At 38.8% G+C, this 17283-nt stretch overlaps 1 protein-coding gene across 2 annotated transcripts in view; it reads right to left on the reverse strand.

The window, feature by feature from the left end:
- Positions 1–17283, reverse strand: part of Wdr49 (WD repeat domain 49) — a 208238-nt gene that overhangs the window by 148253 nt on the left and 42702 nt on the right. Inside the window, exons 6-7 of one of the 2 annotated variants that reach the window (XM_030252532.1) lie at positions 8901–9068; positions 7109–7257 (exon numbers count right to left, since the gene is read on the reverse strand). In XM_030252532.1, coding sequence (XP_030108392.1) covers positions 7109–7257; positions 8901–9068 — 317 coding nt within the window. Of the gene's footprint in view, positions 1–7108; positions 7258–8900; positions 9069–17283 lie in introns of those variants that run through there. The other variant, NM_001370850.1, reaches the window with a different exon arrangement.

Raw genomic sequence — 17283 nt, forward strand, 5'->3', positions numbered from 1 at the left:
CTATCTTATAAAACAGAAGAGGGGAACTTTTGAGGAGACTGTACCCCGAGCACCAAGAGTGTCGGTGTCTTTGGCACTCTTTACACTCAATTTTTTAAATATTGATGCTCATGGCCATACTGCGGCTGAACGTCATTGTTCAGAGCCAGATAGGCCCAATGAGATGGTTAAATGGAAAAATGTCCTTGATAATAAATGGTATGGCCCGGATCCTATTTTGATAAGATCCAGGGGAGCTATCTGTGTTTTCCCACAGAATGAAGACAACCCATTTTGGGTACCAGAAAGACTCACCCGAAAAATCCAGACTGACCAAGGGAATACTAATGTCCCTCGTCTTGGTGATGTCCAGGGCGTCAATAATAAAGAGAGAGCAGCGTTGGGGGATAATGTCGACATTTCCACTCCCAATGACGGTGATGTATAATGCTTAAGTATTCTCCTGCTTTTTTACCACTAACTAGGAACTGGGTTTGGCCTTAATTCAGACAGCCTTGGCTCTGTCTGGACAGGTCCAGACGACTGACACCATTAACACTTTGTCAGCCTCAGTGACTACAGTCATAGATGAACAGGCCTCAGCTAATGTCAAGATACAGGGAGGTCTCATGCTGGTTAATCAACTCATAGATCTTGTCCAGATACAACTAGATGTATTATGACAAATAACTCAGCAGGGATGTGAACAAAAGTTTCCGGGATTGTGTGTTACTTCCATTCAGTATGTTAAATTTACTAGGACAGCTAATTTGTCAAAAAGTCTTTTTCAGTATATGTTACAGAATTGGATGGCTGAATTTGAACAGATCCTTCGGGAATTGAGACTTCAGGTCAACTCCACGCGCTTGGACCTGTCCCTGACCAAAGGATTACCCAATTGGATCTCCTCAGCATTTTCTTTCTTTAAAAAATGGGTGGGATTAATATTATTTGGAGATACACTTTGCTGTGGATTAGTGTTGCTTCTTTGATTGGTCTGTAAGCTTAAGGCCTAAACTAGGAGAGACAAGGTGGTTATTGCCCAGGCGCTTGCAGGACTAGAACATGGAGCTCCCCCTGATATATGGTTATCTATGCTTAGGCAATAGGTCGCTGGCCACTCAGCTCTTATATCTCACGAGGCTAGACTCATTGCACGAGATGGAGTGAGTGTGCTTCAGCAGCCCGAGAGAGTTGCAAGGCTAAGCACTGCAATGGAAAGGCTCTGCGGCATATATGAGCCTATTCTAGGGAGACATGTCATCTTTCATGAAGGTTCAGTGTCCTAGTTCCCTTCCCCCAGGCAAAACGACACGGGAGCAGGTCAGGGTCGCTCTGGGTAAAAGCCTGTAAGCCTAAGAGCTAATCCTGTACATGGCTCCTTTACCTACACACTGGGGATTTGACCTCTATCTCCACTCTCATTAATATGGGTGGCCTATTTGCTCTTATTAAAAGGATAGGGGGAGATGTTGGGAGCCGCGCCCACATTCGCCGTTACAAGATGGCGCTGACAGCTGTGTTCTAAGTGGTAAACAAATAATCTGCGCATGTGCCAAGGGTATCTTATGACTACTTGTGCTCTGCCTTCCCCGTGACGTCAACTCGGCCGATGGGCTGCAGCCAATCAGGGAGTGACACGTCCGAGGCGAAGGAGAATGCTCCTTAAGAGGGACGGGGTTTCGTTTTCTCTCTCTCTTGCTTTCTCGCTCTCTTGCTTTTCTCTCTCTCTTGCTTCTTGCTCTCTTGCTTCTTACACTCTTGCTCCTGAAGATGTAAGAAATAAAGCTTTGCCGCAGAAGATTCTGGTCTGTGGTGTTCTTCCTGGCCGGTCATGAGAACGCGTCTAATAACAAAAAAGAATAATGTAGTGTCACTGACCCGAAAATTCTCTAGGCCTCGTTAATTCTTATCTATATCTGAAGACTATCCATTTTCAGTATAGTATACAAATTTGCTCTTGGCATGGAATGTAGGCTGTAATATGAATTTCTATCTCAGTGAGAATTTTAGACTTTGCAGACAACTGAATTAATGGCTGTGCTTTATTGTTTTATGGTAGTGCTTAATTAGTTACTGAATGGGTTAAGCTCCTTGCTGCTATCTGGAATCTAAGAACACTGGGAAAAGGCTTTAGCTATGTTAGAATACAATCTTAAAAGGCATTTACTGTAAGATAATGCTTAATAGAGTGCACGTGAATCTATACACTAGACTAACGTGGTGGAAATTTGAATAATATGGGTTAGGGAAAGAAATGCCGTAACTCTGGGAGGAAAATTTCCATGTAACCCTTATCCTCGTGAAACAGCTTCCAGGCTATTCGCCTGTCAAGATGACCCACACTGGAGAGCTGACTTTCACCAGACATCCAGGAGGAGAGTCCTAGAAATTCATTTCTCATGAGCAGCATTTTGGCATTTCTGCCTCACAAGCTGACTCCACCAGAGTGCCCTGGCAAGAAATGACAAGGAAACCCAGACAGTCATAAAGACATTCATTAAAACCTGTACTTCAGTGAATTATAAACTGTTGTCTTGTCTAAAAAATATGATATGACAAAGATTGAACAGAGACTGAGGGAATGGCCAACTAATAACTGGCCCACCTTGTTACCCATTCCATGAGCAAGCAGCAATCTCTGACCCTATAAATGGTACTTTGTTATGCTTGTAGACAGAAACATATCATAACAGTCCTCTGAGAGTCTCCACCAGCAGCTAACTGAAACAGATGAAGATATCCATAGCCAAATATTGGATGAAGATTGAAAACTCTTATAGACGAGTTGGGGAAGGAGTGAAGGCCCTGAATTGGATAGGAACTCCACAGTAAGATCAACAAAGTTAACTGACTTGGACCCTTGGGACCTCTCAGAGACTGAGTCAACAACCAAAGAACATACATGGGCTGGACTAAAGCCCTGGCATGTATGGGAAAGATGTGCAGCTCAATTTCCATGTGGATCCTCCAACAACTGAAGCAAAAGCAATCCCTAAAGCTGTTGACTGTCTGTGGAACCCATTCTCCAATAGGGCTGCTTTGTCTGGCCACAATGGGAGAGGTTTACCTAACCCTGCAGCAACTTGATGCACCAGGGTGGGAATTCTTTTCTTCCTATTGGGTTGCCTTGTCCAGCTTCAACATGAGGACTTTTATCTTGCTTATTGTATGTTCTTTTGTCCTGTTTGGCTCTTGAAGACCTGATCTTTTCTGAAGAAAGTGCATCTGTGGGAGAGTGGAGGTTATAGAGATCTTGAAGGAGTTAGGGAGGAAAAACTGTTGTCATGAAGCATTATATGAGAGAAAAAATATTTTTTTCAAGTAAAACGAGTATTTTAAAATAAAACAGGAAAATTCTGAATATAGAATATTAAAATGACTGAGAAACACTTTTTGAAATGTTCAACATCCTTAGTCATCAGGGAAATTCAAATCAAAACTATGGTTGAATTTCCATCCTTTGCCTGTCTGAAAAGTAGCTTGAAGGAGAAATGGAAAGAAAGATATTTCACCCTTTGACCCTCATGCATCTTCATCATTTGAATTTTTAAAAGAGATATTTAATCCATTTATTTGTGCAATTGCAACAAAATGAAAGCTCTTTGTTCCTAGAAGAACAGGTTGAAGTTGGGATTGGTCAGGACCAATAAGTTATATCTAGTCATAACACAAAACCCCACTGATTCTCTTGCTAACTCTAATTCTGGAGTTTGGATGTCAGGCTATGGGAAAAATCAGAACCTCAAACAAAGAATTAAGTTAAAAATTAATACTATTCTAGTGGCTAAATTGGGGTTAGTATCCTACAAAAGAACAGGAAATAGCAAAGAGGAATTAAACCCAGCTTTCTGAGTGGAATGTTGCTCCCCAGTAGAGAAACCTTTTCCTGTCCTTAAAATTCCTCCTTTAAATGAAAAGATAACAAGCTTCCAACAGGACAGAACCTTAGAACCAAAATAAAGTTTCATTGGAATATAATAGTTCATTATGGTATCAAGTTTTTAAAGAATAAATTGTTTTATCATCCCTTGAAAGGTGGCTGTTGCACAAGCCTCCTAAATGAACAAAAGTTTCAACTTAACAATTGGAGAAGTTATTTAGATCTGACTTTCTTTGATCCACCAATCCTCTAATTTAGCAACTTATTGATGATAGTACAATATAATCAAAGGCCCTTTATAAAACAAGATGATGTTTCATTTTTCCTGGAGTTCTAGTTTAACTACAACCCTATAAAATAGCCAAAAGAAATTTCCAGCAATAAAGCAAAGGCTCAGCCCAGTAGCAGAAAGCCCTGCTGTTTGCTGTAGACATAAGAAGTCAGATTGCCATACATTTATCAAAGTGAAATGCATTCCACCCAATGTGAGCGACAGCATGACAAGCTTTATAATGATGCAACAGTTTAGTAACCAGAGTGAAAATTGAAGGACAAATTTGCTTTGGAAAGAATCCAGGTAGTCGTAATATTGATCACTGCTGTATGTGATCAATTTTGATTCATAAGACATGTTTTTGCACTTTCTTTTAAGATTATAAAACCTTTCATGGAGCTCCATAATGATGAAATATCTGATGTTTGTTTCATTTCTGTCTAGTTTAGATTTATTCACTTAACTATAATTTATTGAGTACCATGCACATGTATGGCACAATCCAAGAATCAGATACAATCCATGACTTCAAGAACACTGACATTGACTTACATTATCTTCTACCATGTGATTAAAATACTAATATGTGTTAGATTTTAGGAAAGACAAAAATAAATTTAACAAATAACTATTATCTTTTAGTCAAAATTTTAAAGGTAAATATAGATGCACAGTGCAGATTGTGTTAATTTCAATAAATGAAGTCAGAACAAATTGTTCAGAGACCTCAAAAACTAAGACTACTAACTCAAGGAGGGTACCCTAAAGGGTCTGATTCTGAGTTTTCTTGCTGCTCTATATCCAAAGCAATGGTTTTCACTTAAATCTAGCAAAATGTACTCCCAAAGTAAACACTACAAGGCTAAAAGACTACTAACATCTTATAGAAGCAAAATAATGAAGGCAAATGCATCTTCCAATGAAGGACAATTGGAGTACACAGAAGGTAACACCCACATCTATATGAGCAACTCCAAAAGATCTGAAGACTGCCAAACACGCGACATTAGGATTGTAATAGCAGGCAGGAAACTGCAGGAGAACGTAAGCATTATAGTGCCAGGAAACTGTATGATGGTAAGTACCAAGAATCGATGCAGCCTGAGTTTGAAATTAATAAATGAGAAGAGAAAGAAGTGATATAAGACAGCCAGTGGGAGGAGGGCTTTGTGTGGAAGGTTGAGAATTTCAGAGTTGAGAGTCAAATGGAGAGTAGAGATGGAAGACTGAAGATTATTCATTCATTCACTTCTCCTGCAGACTACTTTTTTGTTTGATTTGGTTTTGTTTTAGGTTGTTTGTCAGTTAGTTTGTTTTTTTAAATTAACATAATGAAAGCTAAGGGGTTTCTGCAAATATGAAGACTTGGTAAGCAAGGTTTGCATGATTCAGTATTTTTGAGGGGAGAAGGTCAGTTTTGGGTTTGGTTTGGTTTGGTTTGGTTTGGTTTGGTTTGGTTTGGTTTGGTTTGGTTTGGTTTGGTTTGGTTTGGTTTGGTTTGAGTCTCTTTGTGTATCCCCAGATTGCCTAGAATTCACTCTGTATACAAGACTGCCATTGAAAAAGGTAGAGGTCCACCTGACTCTGCCTCCCAAGTGCTCAATTTAAAGTGTGCACTGCCACATCCAGCAAACACAAACATTTTAAAGTTAGAACAATGATTTGAAGAGGGAAGATTATGAACAGAGTTTGATTATTGAATCAACAAGAATTGGCAGGTGACTGATACCATTTAAGAGAAAAAGAGATTTGTGATAGATTATAGGAAAAATAAGTTACAAGAATTAATTTCAAGATATTAATTGGGTTGTAGATATGTGGTTGAATATTAAAATTTAAATGTTATTGTTGCTCCTATAACACAGATACATTCCTCTAATAAAGAACAGAAAATTATCTCAACTTATTATCCACTTTTATCTTCAGAACCAAGCATCTTGAAATCTCTCATTAATATACGTATATGTATGAATGTATGTGTACATATATATATATGCATATGCTGAACACACACACATGTGTTTGTGTGTGTGTTTGCTGTATGTATTATGAGTACCACCTGTGTGCCTGGTACCTGTGAAGGACAGAATAGGGCATTGGCCATCTGATACTGGTGTTGTGGGTGACTTTGAACACAACCATGTGGAGTCTAGAAACATAAGGTAAGTACTTCACAAAAGCAACAAGAGCATTTAATCAGTCATCCATCTAGCCAAAAATCTATAATAAATTTGACTGAATCTTAAAGTTTGTAATTATGTAATATGGAAATTTTGCAGTACATAAACAATTACTTTTGGATATTAAGAAGTTTATTAATTAGATTTCTTAATGTTCTCAGAATTCAATCTAGACTACATGATTCTAGAGTCATTGCCCACCATATTGAGACTGCCCTATCAAGATAAGAGTACATCTCAGTGGTAGAGTGGTGCTCAGCATGTAGAAGGCTCTAAGTCAGATCCTTAATATCACCAAATACAGACAAAAGTGTTCCAGTAAGATCATCAGACACATAGACATTTAATTGAAATTCACCCTATACTTGATATATTTTCATTATCTCAAATGTATAATTTAATGAGTCTTTTAATATTAAAGTGATAATAGTTAATCAACTCTGCCTTTTCACTATTTTACCTAAGCAACACTTCCTTATTCCCAAATCTGTTTTTTTCCATGTTGAATTAATGAGAACTTTGAATGCTCTTTACTTTCAATATCTAATAAAGGGAATTAAACATATAAGTACATGATTTGAACAAAAATTTAATGTAATACTTTTTGTCCAGTTGTCAAGAATTCTTATGAAGCAACAATCAATCAATACTTATTCCAAATATAGAGTTCTCAATACTTAGCCAGTTTGCATGAACAAGTGATATCTCTCAGAGAAATCTGGGGTCCAAGGGAGATTATTCCCATAGGAACTTGAAAAGCAGTGGAAAAATAAAATATGTAGATTTACTTACTTTATCCCTGGAGAAGCTGAAAAGTTGTTTTCTCTCAGCAAAGAATTGAACTGCTATGACACTGGCTGAATGACCCCATAGAACACCAACTGGTTTAGACAGGACATAGGGATTCCAAAGGCAAACTTTATTGTTTATGCCAGCCGTTGCTAGTCAGAATTTAAAAAGAAACACAATGCTTTTAATAATCTTTTTGAAAAGAGTTTGTCACATGTCTGTCTATAAGTTGAAAAGTGTCTCCTGGTGAACACTAGTATCCCCATCTTAAAGGAAGAAAAACCCTAGCATTGCCCAACTAGACTTGCTTTCAGTTGAATGGAAGATACAGGTTGACGTTGAGGCAAGGGAATGCATGGGCTAAAATAGGAAAAGATAGTCTCATTTAGGAATCCACCCACAACTTGCCTGGGTACACTCATTCCTCTTAGCCCCAAAGTTCCCTATCTCTGGGACACAGGGAAGTTATATAGCATGAGAGGTATTTGGGGGTGGGAGGGAAGAACTAAATGTTCACAGGTCACAAGTCAATAAATAAAAGTATTTTACCAGTGTTCCAAGCTTGCCCAAGACACCAAGCATCACAAATACTTCCATCCTGGTTGTAGGATCAGATAATTCTGATCGTGGCTTTTTCATATTCAGGGACCATTTCAAGACCAAGCTGTGTAGTATGAAATATAACTCTCTGATTGTTTCTTAGCCTTGAACTGGCTATGCCACTGTGATTATTATCCTTTCCAGCACTGCTGGAAGTGCCAAATAGATAAGTAGAGGACTGAATAACTAGCCAGCCAGTGAGTTAAATGGGTGATATATGAATCCTTACTAAACACTTGCAGCCTTCTCGGATATAGGTGTAATATTCTTGGAATTCCTTGCAACTTGCAAAGCCTATATTAAGGTATGTTATATGTGCTGTTATCATTGAAAATTTTAAGTATCTGTCTTACTAAATAACACCATTATTTTTTGTTTAAATGGTAATTACTAAATATGGATTTGTATGAACTGTATCGTAGGCTATATGTGTTCTCTATGACTACTCCATTAATTTTTCAATAACAGATCTACATGTCAGGTTTCTAGTGGTTGAACATACATATTCATAAATCAAATAATCAACTTTCAGAATATGTAGGTATCTCATTTAAAAGATTAATATCGGGAAAACATTATGTTTCCTATAACTTTGTATCAAAACAATATTGCCATAATAAATTAAAACCAAAAGAGCCTCTAAATTTGCAAAACAAAAAAGTTAGAAAATATATTCCAAAGAGTATTTAGGATTTGCAGTTATGCTGATATGTGCAAATGTGTGTGCTTTATGCATTTGCATGTACACATTCATGTACCTGTGACACATAGGTATATGTGTACATGTGGTATGTGTTTTTGTGTGCCTATGTGTGTATATGTGTGTATGCATATGTATTGGTGATGAAAGTGATTGCTTGGTTGGGTTCAGCCTTTGACAGTGTTAGAAAGACAGGAGAATAGCAGATGCTGTACAAACTGTCTTCTTTCCCTATATCATCTTCCACCCCTACCAATTCTAATAAAAAAGACTCATTAAAGCATTGGGGAGCTTTCTCATATTTCACCCCAGTGTAATTCAAACGCACTGCACATCATATGCATCATTATCAAACATTCTCAGGCAATAAAATGTAGGCTGCTCAATTTGGTCTCCCTGGCAATAAAGCAACAAGGTGCAGTACTTCTCTGCATACAAATTGCATCGTAGACAATTTATGAGGCCCTCATAGTTACCATGATTTATTTTACATACCAATTAAATTGAGCCGAGAGTGGTAATCAAAAGCGTGAATGCCCTGGGCAATGTTGAAAGATGTCATTTTAAGGAGTTTTTTTGACTTCTCTCTCCATGCCAACACCACAGTATTTATACCACTCATTGTACTGGAAATGAATGCATCTAAAGAAGCATTGTAAGTAACTGAAAAAAATAAGAATATAATTTTCAATTGTTTACTCATCAGATATTAGCAATAGAAATATTTAAATATAATAATAGTAAAGTTTACGCTCAGTGTGTGCTGACATGTCTTAGCACTCAGAATAGCTCGTTCACCCATCCCATTACCAAAGAGTATATAGCAAAAAAAATAGCATATCTCCGTTCTGACTTTCCTCCCACACTAGAAAACCTTAAGGGTTTTGTTTGTTTATTTGTTTGTTTGGGGAGGGCATAGAGCAGTAAACAACATTCAAATTTCACAAAAATCATGGGGCATTGTGTAGACAGAAAATTAACCAGTAGTCAAAATTCTATAGTGTACCACCCTGACCTGAGTTAGGCAAACAAAAACTAGCAAGGTTCTGCTTGCTCTAGCTCACAGTTAAATCATAGTTTGTTTAAAATTTGAACAATCTAGAGTGTTTAAGAGTAAATGGGCCAGGACTCAGACTTGGTATGATTCTCAAATGTAGCTAAGATTCAGGTCAATATGGCGGACCCTCATTCAGATGTTGTGGATAAAATCCTACTCCCTGTGCAAAAAATGGGCTGGCCACCTTGTATCATAATGGGCTTTCCTTCTTCTCATAATCACAAGCTCCCCAACTCAAGTAACTGGTTTTAGACCAACATGGAACATAACACCCTCTACACACATAGACTCCATCTCTTGTTTTTGTTTTTTTTTTTTCATCAGAAAAATAATTTACTTGTATCCAAAATTGAAAGATATGTGCCTTGACACAAAGATGAAGTGCTTGCATCACCAGAGCATTCTGTTACTTGTATAGCATAGGGAAAGTTGCTTAAGCATAAGCACTTTTTCATTTTTTCTGCCTGCAGCTTCTTAGGCAGAATCAAATGAGGTAACATAGTCTTGGAAGACAATTTTCAATGGACTGGAAGCATTTCCATACATCTAATGAAGCTGAGCTCCGGTAATTTAGTCAAGATTATCTTTTTAAAGGCATGTGTATCACAAACAGACTTGGAATGCAGAGATAGTGTCTCCCTTTGAATGAAATGGCAGGCATGATGAAAAAAGTAGCTTTCTCTGGAGCAAAGGAATTGTATGTCCTGTGCTTCTGTACAAAGCTCAGATTTCTTAAATATGCGTGTCTTCTCTACAGCATCCATGGGTAGGCACAAATATACCTTGGGGACTTGTAGCAAATGTATCAATTGCATGTGTGTCTGTGTGTGTGTGTAATCTATTGCTCACTTCAAATGATCTGATGACATTGTATTACTGATTATCCTTGAGATAGTATTTTAACTGTATAGCTAAGTTGGAGAGAGCATGAAGACTGGCAGGATGGCTAAATCCAGGTCAAGTTGCTTGCCTCCACTTGATATCCTAAATACAATACCAGTAGACCCACATGATAGAAAAGAGAACAGGCTATCATGTGTTGTGCACTGTTCCCCATGCTCATACCAGAGTGCACTCAGACACCATACACACACACACTCACAAAGTCTCACACGAAGAAATGAATGTAAAAATAAATACTTTCAAAAGTAAGACTATTCAGTCTTTATAATCCTTAGTAGGTACTGGTATGTTTACATATTTGTAGTTTCTTAAATTGATACATTGAAACCTACTCTGCAAGGTAATGACAATTGGAAGGGCTCCACTTGGGAGGTGATTAGGAAATTATGACCTCAGTATTGGGTTGGTGCCCTCATATAGGAAAACTGAGGGAGGTTGTTTGTTCCTTTTATTATGAGAAGACACAGCTGGAAGATAGTATGTATAATTCAAGAAGTAGATTCTATGTCTACTAACAATGTAATCTCTGAACTTTATGTCCTTTAGAACTATAAAAATAAATGTCTGTTATTTATGTTAGTCAGAACATGTGCTTATATAAATATGCATAAACAAATTTCCAAATAATTGCTACAAGCAAGAAAGTTGAAGAATAGCTAGCTATAGTCACTTCTATCTTACCTATTCTATTGAGTTAATTATTTCTAAAAGCAGCTGGAATTTACTCATTAAAGAGCTGATATTGACACGAGAATGGACTAATTTAATATATTTCATTTCTATCTCCCTAGCTATTAATTATATTGCATTCATAATTTATATTTAATGATATTGAGACTATTTAGAGTACCACCTACATTGGTTCTCATTGGTACCACAGACATTGGTTGTCAGAGGATGTTTTCCAATCTTCAAAATTACTGGGTGTTTGTTAACACCTGTGGTGTGATGAAGATACTGAAGAACTAGATTCCCTCTGTACTTTAGAAATGTGGCTCTGAGCTTAGAGGAATGTAAACTAAATAATCAGATAATATCTTATCCCATACTATTGCTACGCAGGATTGTACAAGGATGAGTTAAAGGAAAGGCAACCATGTAAGACTCAGTGTTTGGAAGGCATTTCACAGTCATTCTATTGATGACGGAGATACTACAAAACACATGACTTGCATTAAAGAATCAGAAAATAAAAATGAGAAACTTCTTGTGTGTGTTGACAGGTATGTGTTATTACCAATAATAATAATAATAAGTAAATAACTATCACCCCAGGTTAAGGTTTATCAGTTAATGGTGCCCCCTGTTCTTGCAAAGAACCTGAGTTTGGTTCCCATTATTCAGGTCCAGTGACTCACAAAATCTCCATATTCATGGGGTCTGACAATTTCTTCTCACCTACTTGGGCAACCTCACCTACATACACATACCTTACCCTGAGACAGGCATACCAACACATAATTTTTTTTTTTAGTCTACAAATTAAGAATCTCCCAAAGGTATGGCAGTCTCTAGATGGTCCATCATTTCGTCTCAGCTCCAAACTTTGTCTCTGTAACTCCTTGGATCCATCCCATAATCAGCCTCCAAACGCTGACACAATTGCATACAGTAGCAAGATTTTGCTGAAAGGACCCTAATATAGCTGTCTCTTGTGAGGCTATGCCGGGGACTAGCAAACACAGAAGTGGATGCTCACAGTCAGCTATTGGATGGATCACAGGGCCCCCAATGGAAGATATAGAGAAAGTACCCAAGGAGCTAAAGGGATCTGCAACCCTATAGGTGGAACAACAATATGAACTAACCAGTACCCCCCGGAGCTTGTGTCTCTAGCTCCATATGTATCAGAAGATGGCCTAGTCAGCCATCACTGGAAAGAGAGGCCCATTGGTCTTGCAAACTTTTTTTAAAATATTTTTATTAGGTATTTTCCTCATTTATATTTCCAATGCTATCCCAAAAGACCCCCATACCTTCCCCCCCCACTCCCCTACCCACCCACTCCCACTTTTTGGCCCTGGCATTCCCCTGTACTGGGGCATATAAAGTCCATCACTCTTTCCAGTGATGGCCGACTAGGCCATCTTTTGATACATATGCAGCTAAAGACAAGCGCTCCCGGGTACTGGTTAGTTCATATTGTTGTTCCACCTATAGGGTTGCAGTTCCCTTTAGCTCCTTGGGTAATTTCTCTAGCTCCTCCATTGGGGGCGCCCCCATCCAATAGCTGACTGTGATCATCCACTTCTGAGTTTGCTAGTCCCCCGCATAGCCTCACAAGAGACAGCTCTATCTGGGTCCTTTCAGCAAAATCTTGTTAGTGTGTGCAATGGTGTCAACCTTTGGAAGCTCATTATGGGATGGATCCCTGGATATGGCAGTCTCTATGTGGTCCATCTTTTCGTCACAGCTCCAAACTTTGTCTCTGTAACTCCTTCCATGGGTGTTTTGTTCCCAATTCTAAGAAGGGGCAATGTGTCCACACTTTGGTCTTCGTTCTTCTTGAGTTTCATTCGTTTAGCAAATTGTATCTTATATCTTGGGTATACTAAGTTTCTGGGCTAATATCCACTTATCAGTAAGTACATATTGTGTGAGTTCCTTTGTGATTGGGTTACCTCACTCAGGATGATGCCCTCCAGGTCCATCCATTTGCCTAGGAATTTCATAAATTCATTCTTTTTAATAGCTGAGTAGTACTCCATTGTGTAAATGTACTATACTACATTTTCTGTATCCATTCCTCTGTTGAGGATCATCTGGGTTCTTTCCAGCTTCTGGCTATTATAAATAAGGCTGCTATGAACATAGTGGAGCATGTGTCCTTCTTACTGGTTGGGACCTCTTCTGGATATATGCCCAGGAGAGGTATTGCGGGATCCTCCGGTAGTACTATGTCCAATTTTCTGAGGAACCACCAGACTGATTTCCAGAGTGGTTGTACAAGCTTGCAATCCCACCAACAATGGAGGAGTGTTCCTCTTTCTCCACATCCTTGCCAGCATCTGCTGTCAACTGAACTTTTGATCTTAGCCATTCTGACTGATGTGAGGTGGAATCTCAGGGTTGTTTTGATTTGCATTTCCCTGATGATTAAGGATGTTGAACATTTTTTCAGGTGCTTCTCTGCCATTAGGTATTCCTCAGGTGAGAATTCTTTGTTCAGCTCTGAGCCCCATTTTTAATGGGGTTATTTGATTTTCTGGAGCCCACCTTCTTGAGTTCTTTATATATATATATTAGATATTAGTCCCCTATCTGATTTAGGATAGGTAAAGATGATAAAAGTCTTGGAAAGATCAGGAATTCAAGGCCCATACCTAACTATGATAAAAGCAATCTACAGCAAACCAGTAGCCAATATCAAAGTAAATGGTGAGAAGCTGGAAGCAATCCCACTAAAATCCGGGACTAGACAAGGCTGCCCACTCTCTCCCTACTTATTCAACATTGTACTTGAAGTCCTAGCCAGAGGAATTAGACAACAAAAAGAGATCAAGTGGATACAAATTGGAAAGGAAGAAGTCAAAATATCACTTTTTGCAGATGATATGATAGTATATATAAGTGACCCTAAAAATTCTACCAGAAAACTCCTAAGCCTGATAAACACCTTCAATGAAGTAGCTGGATATAAAATTAACTCAAACAAGTCAATGGCCTTTCTGTACACAAAGGATAAACAGGCTGAGAAAGATATTAGGGAAACAAAACCCTTCACAATAGTCACAAATAATATAAAATACCTTGGCATGACTCTAACTAAGGAAGTGAAAGATCTGTATGATAAGAACTTCAAGTCTCTGAAGAAAGAAATTAAAGAAGATCTCAGAAGATGGAAAGATCTCTCATGCTCATGGATTGGCAGGATCAACATTGTAAAAATGGCTATCTTGCCAAAAGCAATCTACAGAGTCAATGCAATCCCCATCGAAATTCCAACTCAATTCTTCAACGAATTAGAAAGAGCAATTTGCAAATTCATCTGGAATAACAAAAAACCTAGGATAGCAAAAACTCTTCTCAAGGATAAAAGAACCTCTGGTGGAATCACCATGCCTGACCTAAAGCTGTACTACAGAGCAATTGTGATAAAAACTGCATAGTACTGGTATAGCAACAGACAAGTAGACCAATGGAACAGAATTGTAGACCCAGAGATGAGCCCACACACCTATGGTCATTTGATCTTTGACAAGGGAGCTAAAACCATCCAGTGGAAAAAAGACAGCATTTTCAACAAATGGTGCTGGCACAACTGGCAGTTATCATGTAGAAGAATGCGAATTGATCCATTCCTATCTCCTTGTACTAAGGTCAAATCTAAGTAAATTAAGGAACTCCACATAAAACCAGAGACACTGAAACTTATAGAGGGAAAAGTCTCGAAGATATGGGTACAGGGGGAAAGTTCCTGAATAAAACAGCAATGGCTTGTGCAATAAGATCGAGAATCAATAAATGGGACCTCATAAAGTTGCAAAGCTTCTGCAAGGCAAAAGACACTGTCAACAAGACAAAAAGACCACCGACAAATTGGGAAAGGTCTTGCAAACTTTATATGCCTCAGTATAGGGGAATGCCAGGGCCAAGATGTGGGAGTGTGTGGGTAGGGGAGTGGGGGGGGGGTATGGGGAACTTTTGGGATAGCATTTGAAATTTGAAATGTATATAAAGAAAATATCTAATAAAAAATCCCCCAAAGAATTTTGAGCCCACAGAAATTCAACCTACATTTTGTTTTACAGATAACAAAACAAAACTCACCAACACAAATCTAATAATGAAGCTAAAGACAGAAGGTGATTATTTCAAACTCAGGTCTGGAGTTCTGATATTAACTTTGTGATCAGAATAATGGTGCATAACGTGACTATCACAGATTGCAAGTCAATGCTAGATGCTAGCAGAGCCAGAATACAAATTCTGTCTGCAGTACCAGACTCCTTGACAACTATGACTGCTCATGTTGTAACATGCAGAGGAGTCACTGGAAGATCAGAGTGAAAATGTGGATTCTCGCTGTGCCAGCCTGACTTAGCATCACTCACATGGTTCCTCATAATGCTGCTTACGCTCCCTAAGGACCACACTTAAGGTAACAAGATGCTGGGACGAATTCTGTAGAATATAGACATTACTACACATGCTAAAGAACTAATCAACATTTATTAAGTTTCAGAAACCAAATATTTATTTAGAATCTGATGAAAACCATGGACTCCTTCAGAAACATGTGGACAGAAACAAGTTTTTGTCTACCAGGGTTTTAAGAACCTGCTCACCACAATTCATACACGATAGAGCTGAGGAACTCCTGAGTGCAAGGTAATGGAGGATTAGAAAAGAACTCTCCACTTGCTTTCTTGTGTGGCTCTTCATACTGTTTTCTGGAAAAAGGTTTGAATATATACCCAGGTTGTCCTGGAGTCCCCTATATGAGCCAGTCTGTACTCAGGCTCACCATGCTTGCATCTGAGACTCCCAAGAGCTGGGATTGCAAGTGTATACCACTGCACCTGGCATCTTTGGACAATCCAAAGTTTCTTTTACTTATTATTTACGTTAATCAAAGCACAAGATAGATTCTGCTTTTTAGTCTTTTACTTCTTTAATGCAGATAACTTTAACCAGATGTTGAACTGAATCTCTTCTGAACTGGTGTTGAACACAGCCTCTTCTTCAAGACAAAAGGGAAGCCAAGATTAAAAAGAGGATCTCAATGGTGTCAGCGTTTGGATGCTGATTATGGGGTGGATCCCTGGATATGGCAGTCTCTTGTGAGACTATGCCGGGGCCTAGCAAACACAGAAGTGGATGCTCACAGTCAGCTAATGGATGGATCACAGGGCTCCCAATGGAGGAGCTAGAGAAAGTACCCAAGGAGCTAAAGGGATCTGCAACCCTATAGGTGGAACAACATTATGAACTAACCAGTACCCCGGAGCTCTTGACTCTAGCTGCATATGTATCAAAAGATGGCCTAGTCGGCCATCACTGGAAAGACATTGGACACACAAACTTTATATGCCCCAGTACAGGGAAACGCCAGGGCCAAAAAGGGGGAGTGGGTGGGTAGGGGAGTGGGGGTGGGTGGGTATGGGGGACTTTTGGTATAGCATTGGAAATGTAAATGAGCTAAATACCTAATAAAAATGGAAAAAAAGAGGATCTCAGAAAGAGAAGCCTCTCTGGTACACAGGCTAACTCACTATGAAGAGTCAGGAAACACAAGTGATGCTACTGAACAAGATGGTCCACGTTTCCAGTCTCTTCTTAGCTCATCCTCCATTGTTAATTGCCCTTGCCTTCTTGGCTATTTTTTATAATGATAAAGATCATTTGCTGGCTCCTTCTCATGTACTGTAGACCGCATGACTGGAGTTCTCAGCCTATCATCATCTTCATTGTGCAAGTTATTTGAAGTTTGCTAAGGAGGAGATAAGGCATTCTAAAACTCCTTTGGCTCCAGGTCATATAACTAATTACAGACAGAGAGAAGACTGAACTGATGGTGTGATCTCCTCTTCTCCTCTACTGTTTTCTTCCTTTCCGGTAAGCAGCACTGTCACACAAGTGTCAGGATCACTTCTGGGATTACTTCTTCCGCCTGCTACATTTCTGCACCCTGTGGCCTCACTCTGAAAACAAATCCCCACTTGCACTTCACGTTTCCCTTCCCCTACTCTTTCAAGTTGCTACAGAGTCTCCATGAGAACCACAGTTCTATATCTTCCCTGAATATCTCCATCCTTCTATCTCTATCTATTATCCACTGTACTTCCTTCTTATGAACGAAAAAGAGATGCTGACAGAGAGTGAAGAAGGCACGGATGGTGGGAGAGGAAAGGAGGTCTAAAGGAATAAGCTGTAAAGTGAATGCTTTGAGATGCCTTTAAGGAAAGTTCATTTCAG

Source organism: Mus musculus, chromosome 3 (assembly GCF_000001635.26).
Source record: "Mus musculus strain C57BL/6J chromosome 3, GRCm38.p6 C57BL/6J".
Classification (NCBI taxonomy): Eukaryota; Metazoa; Chordata; class Mammalia; order Rodentia; family Muridae; genus Mus; species Mus musculus.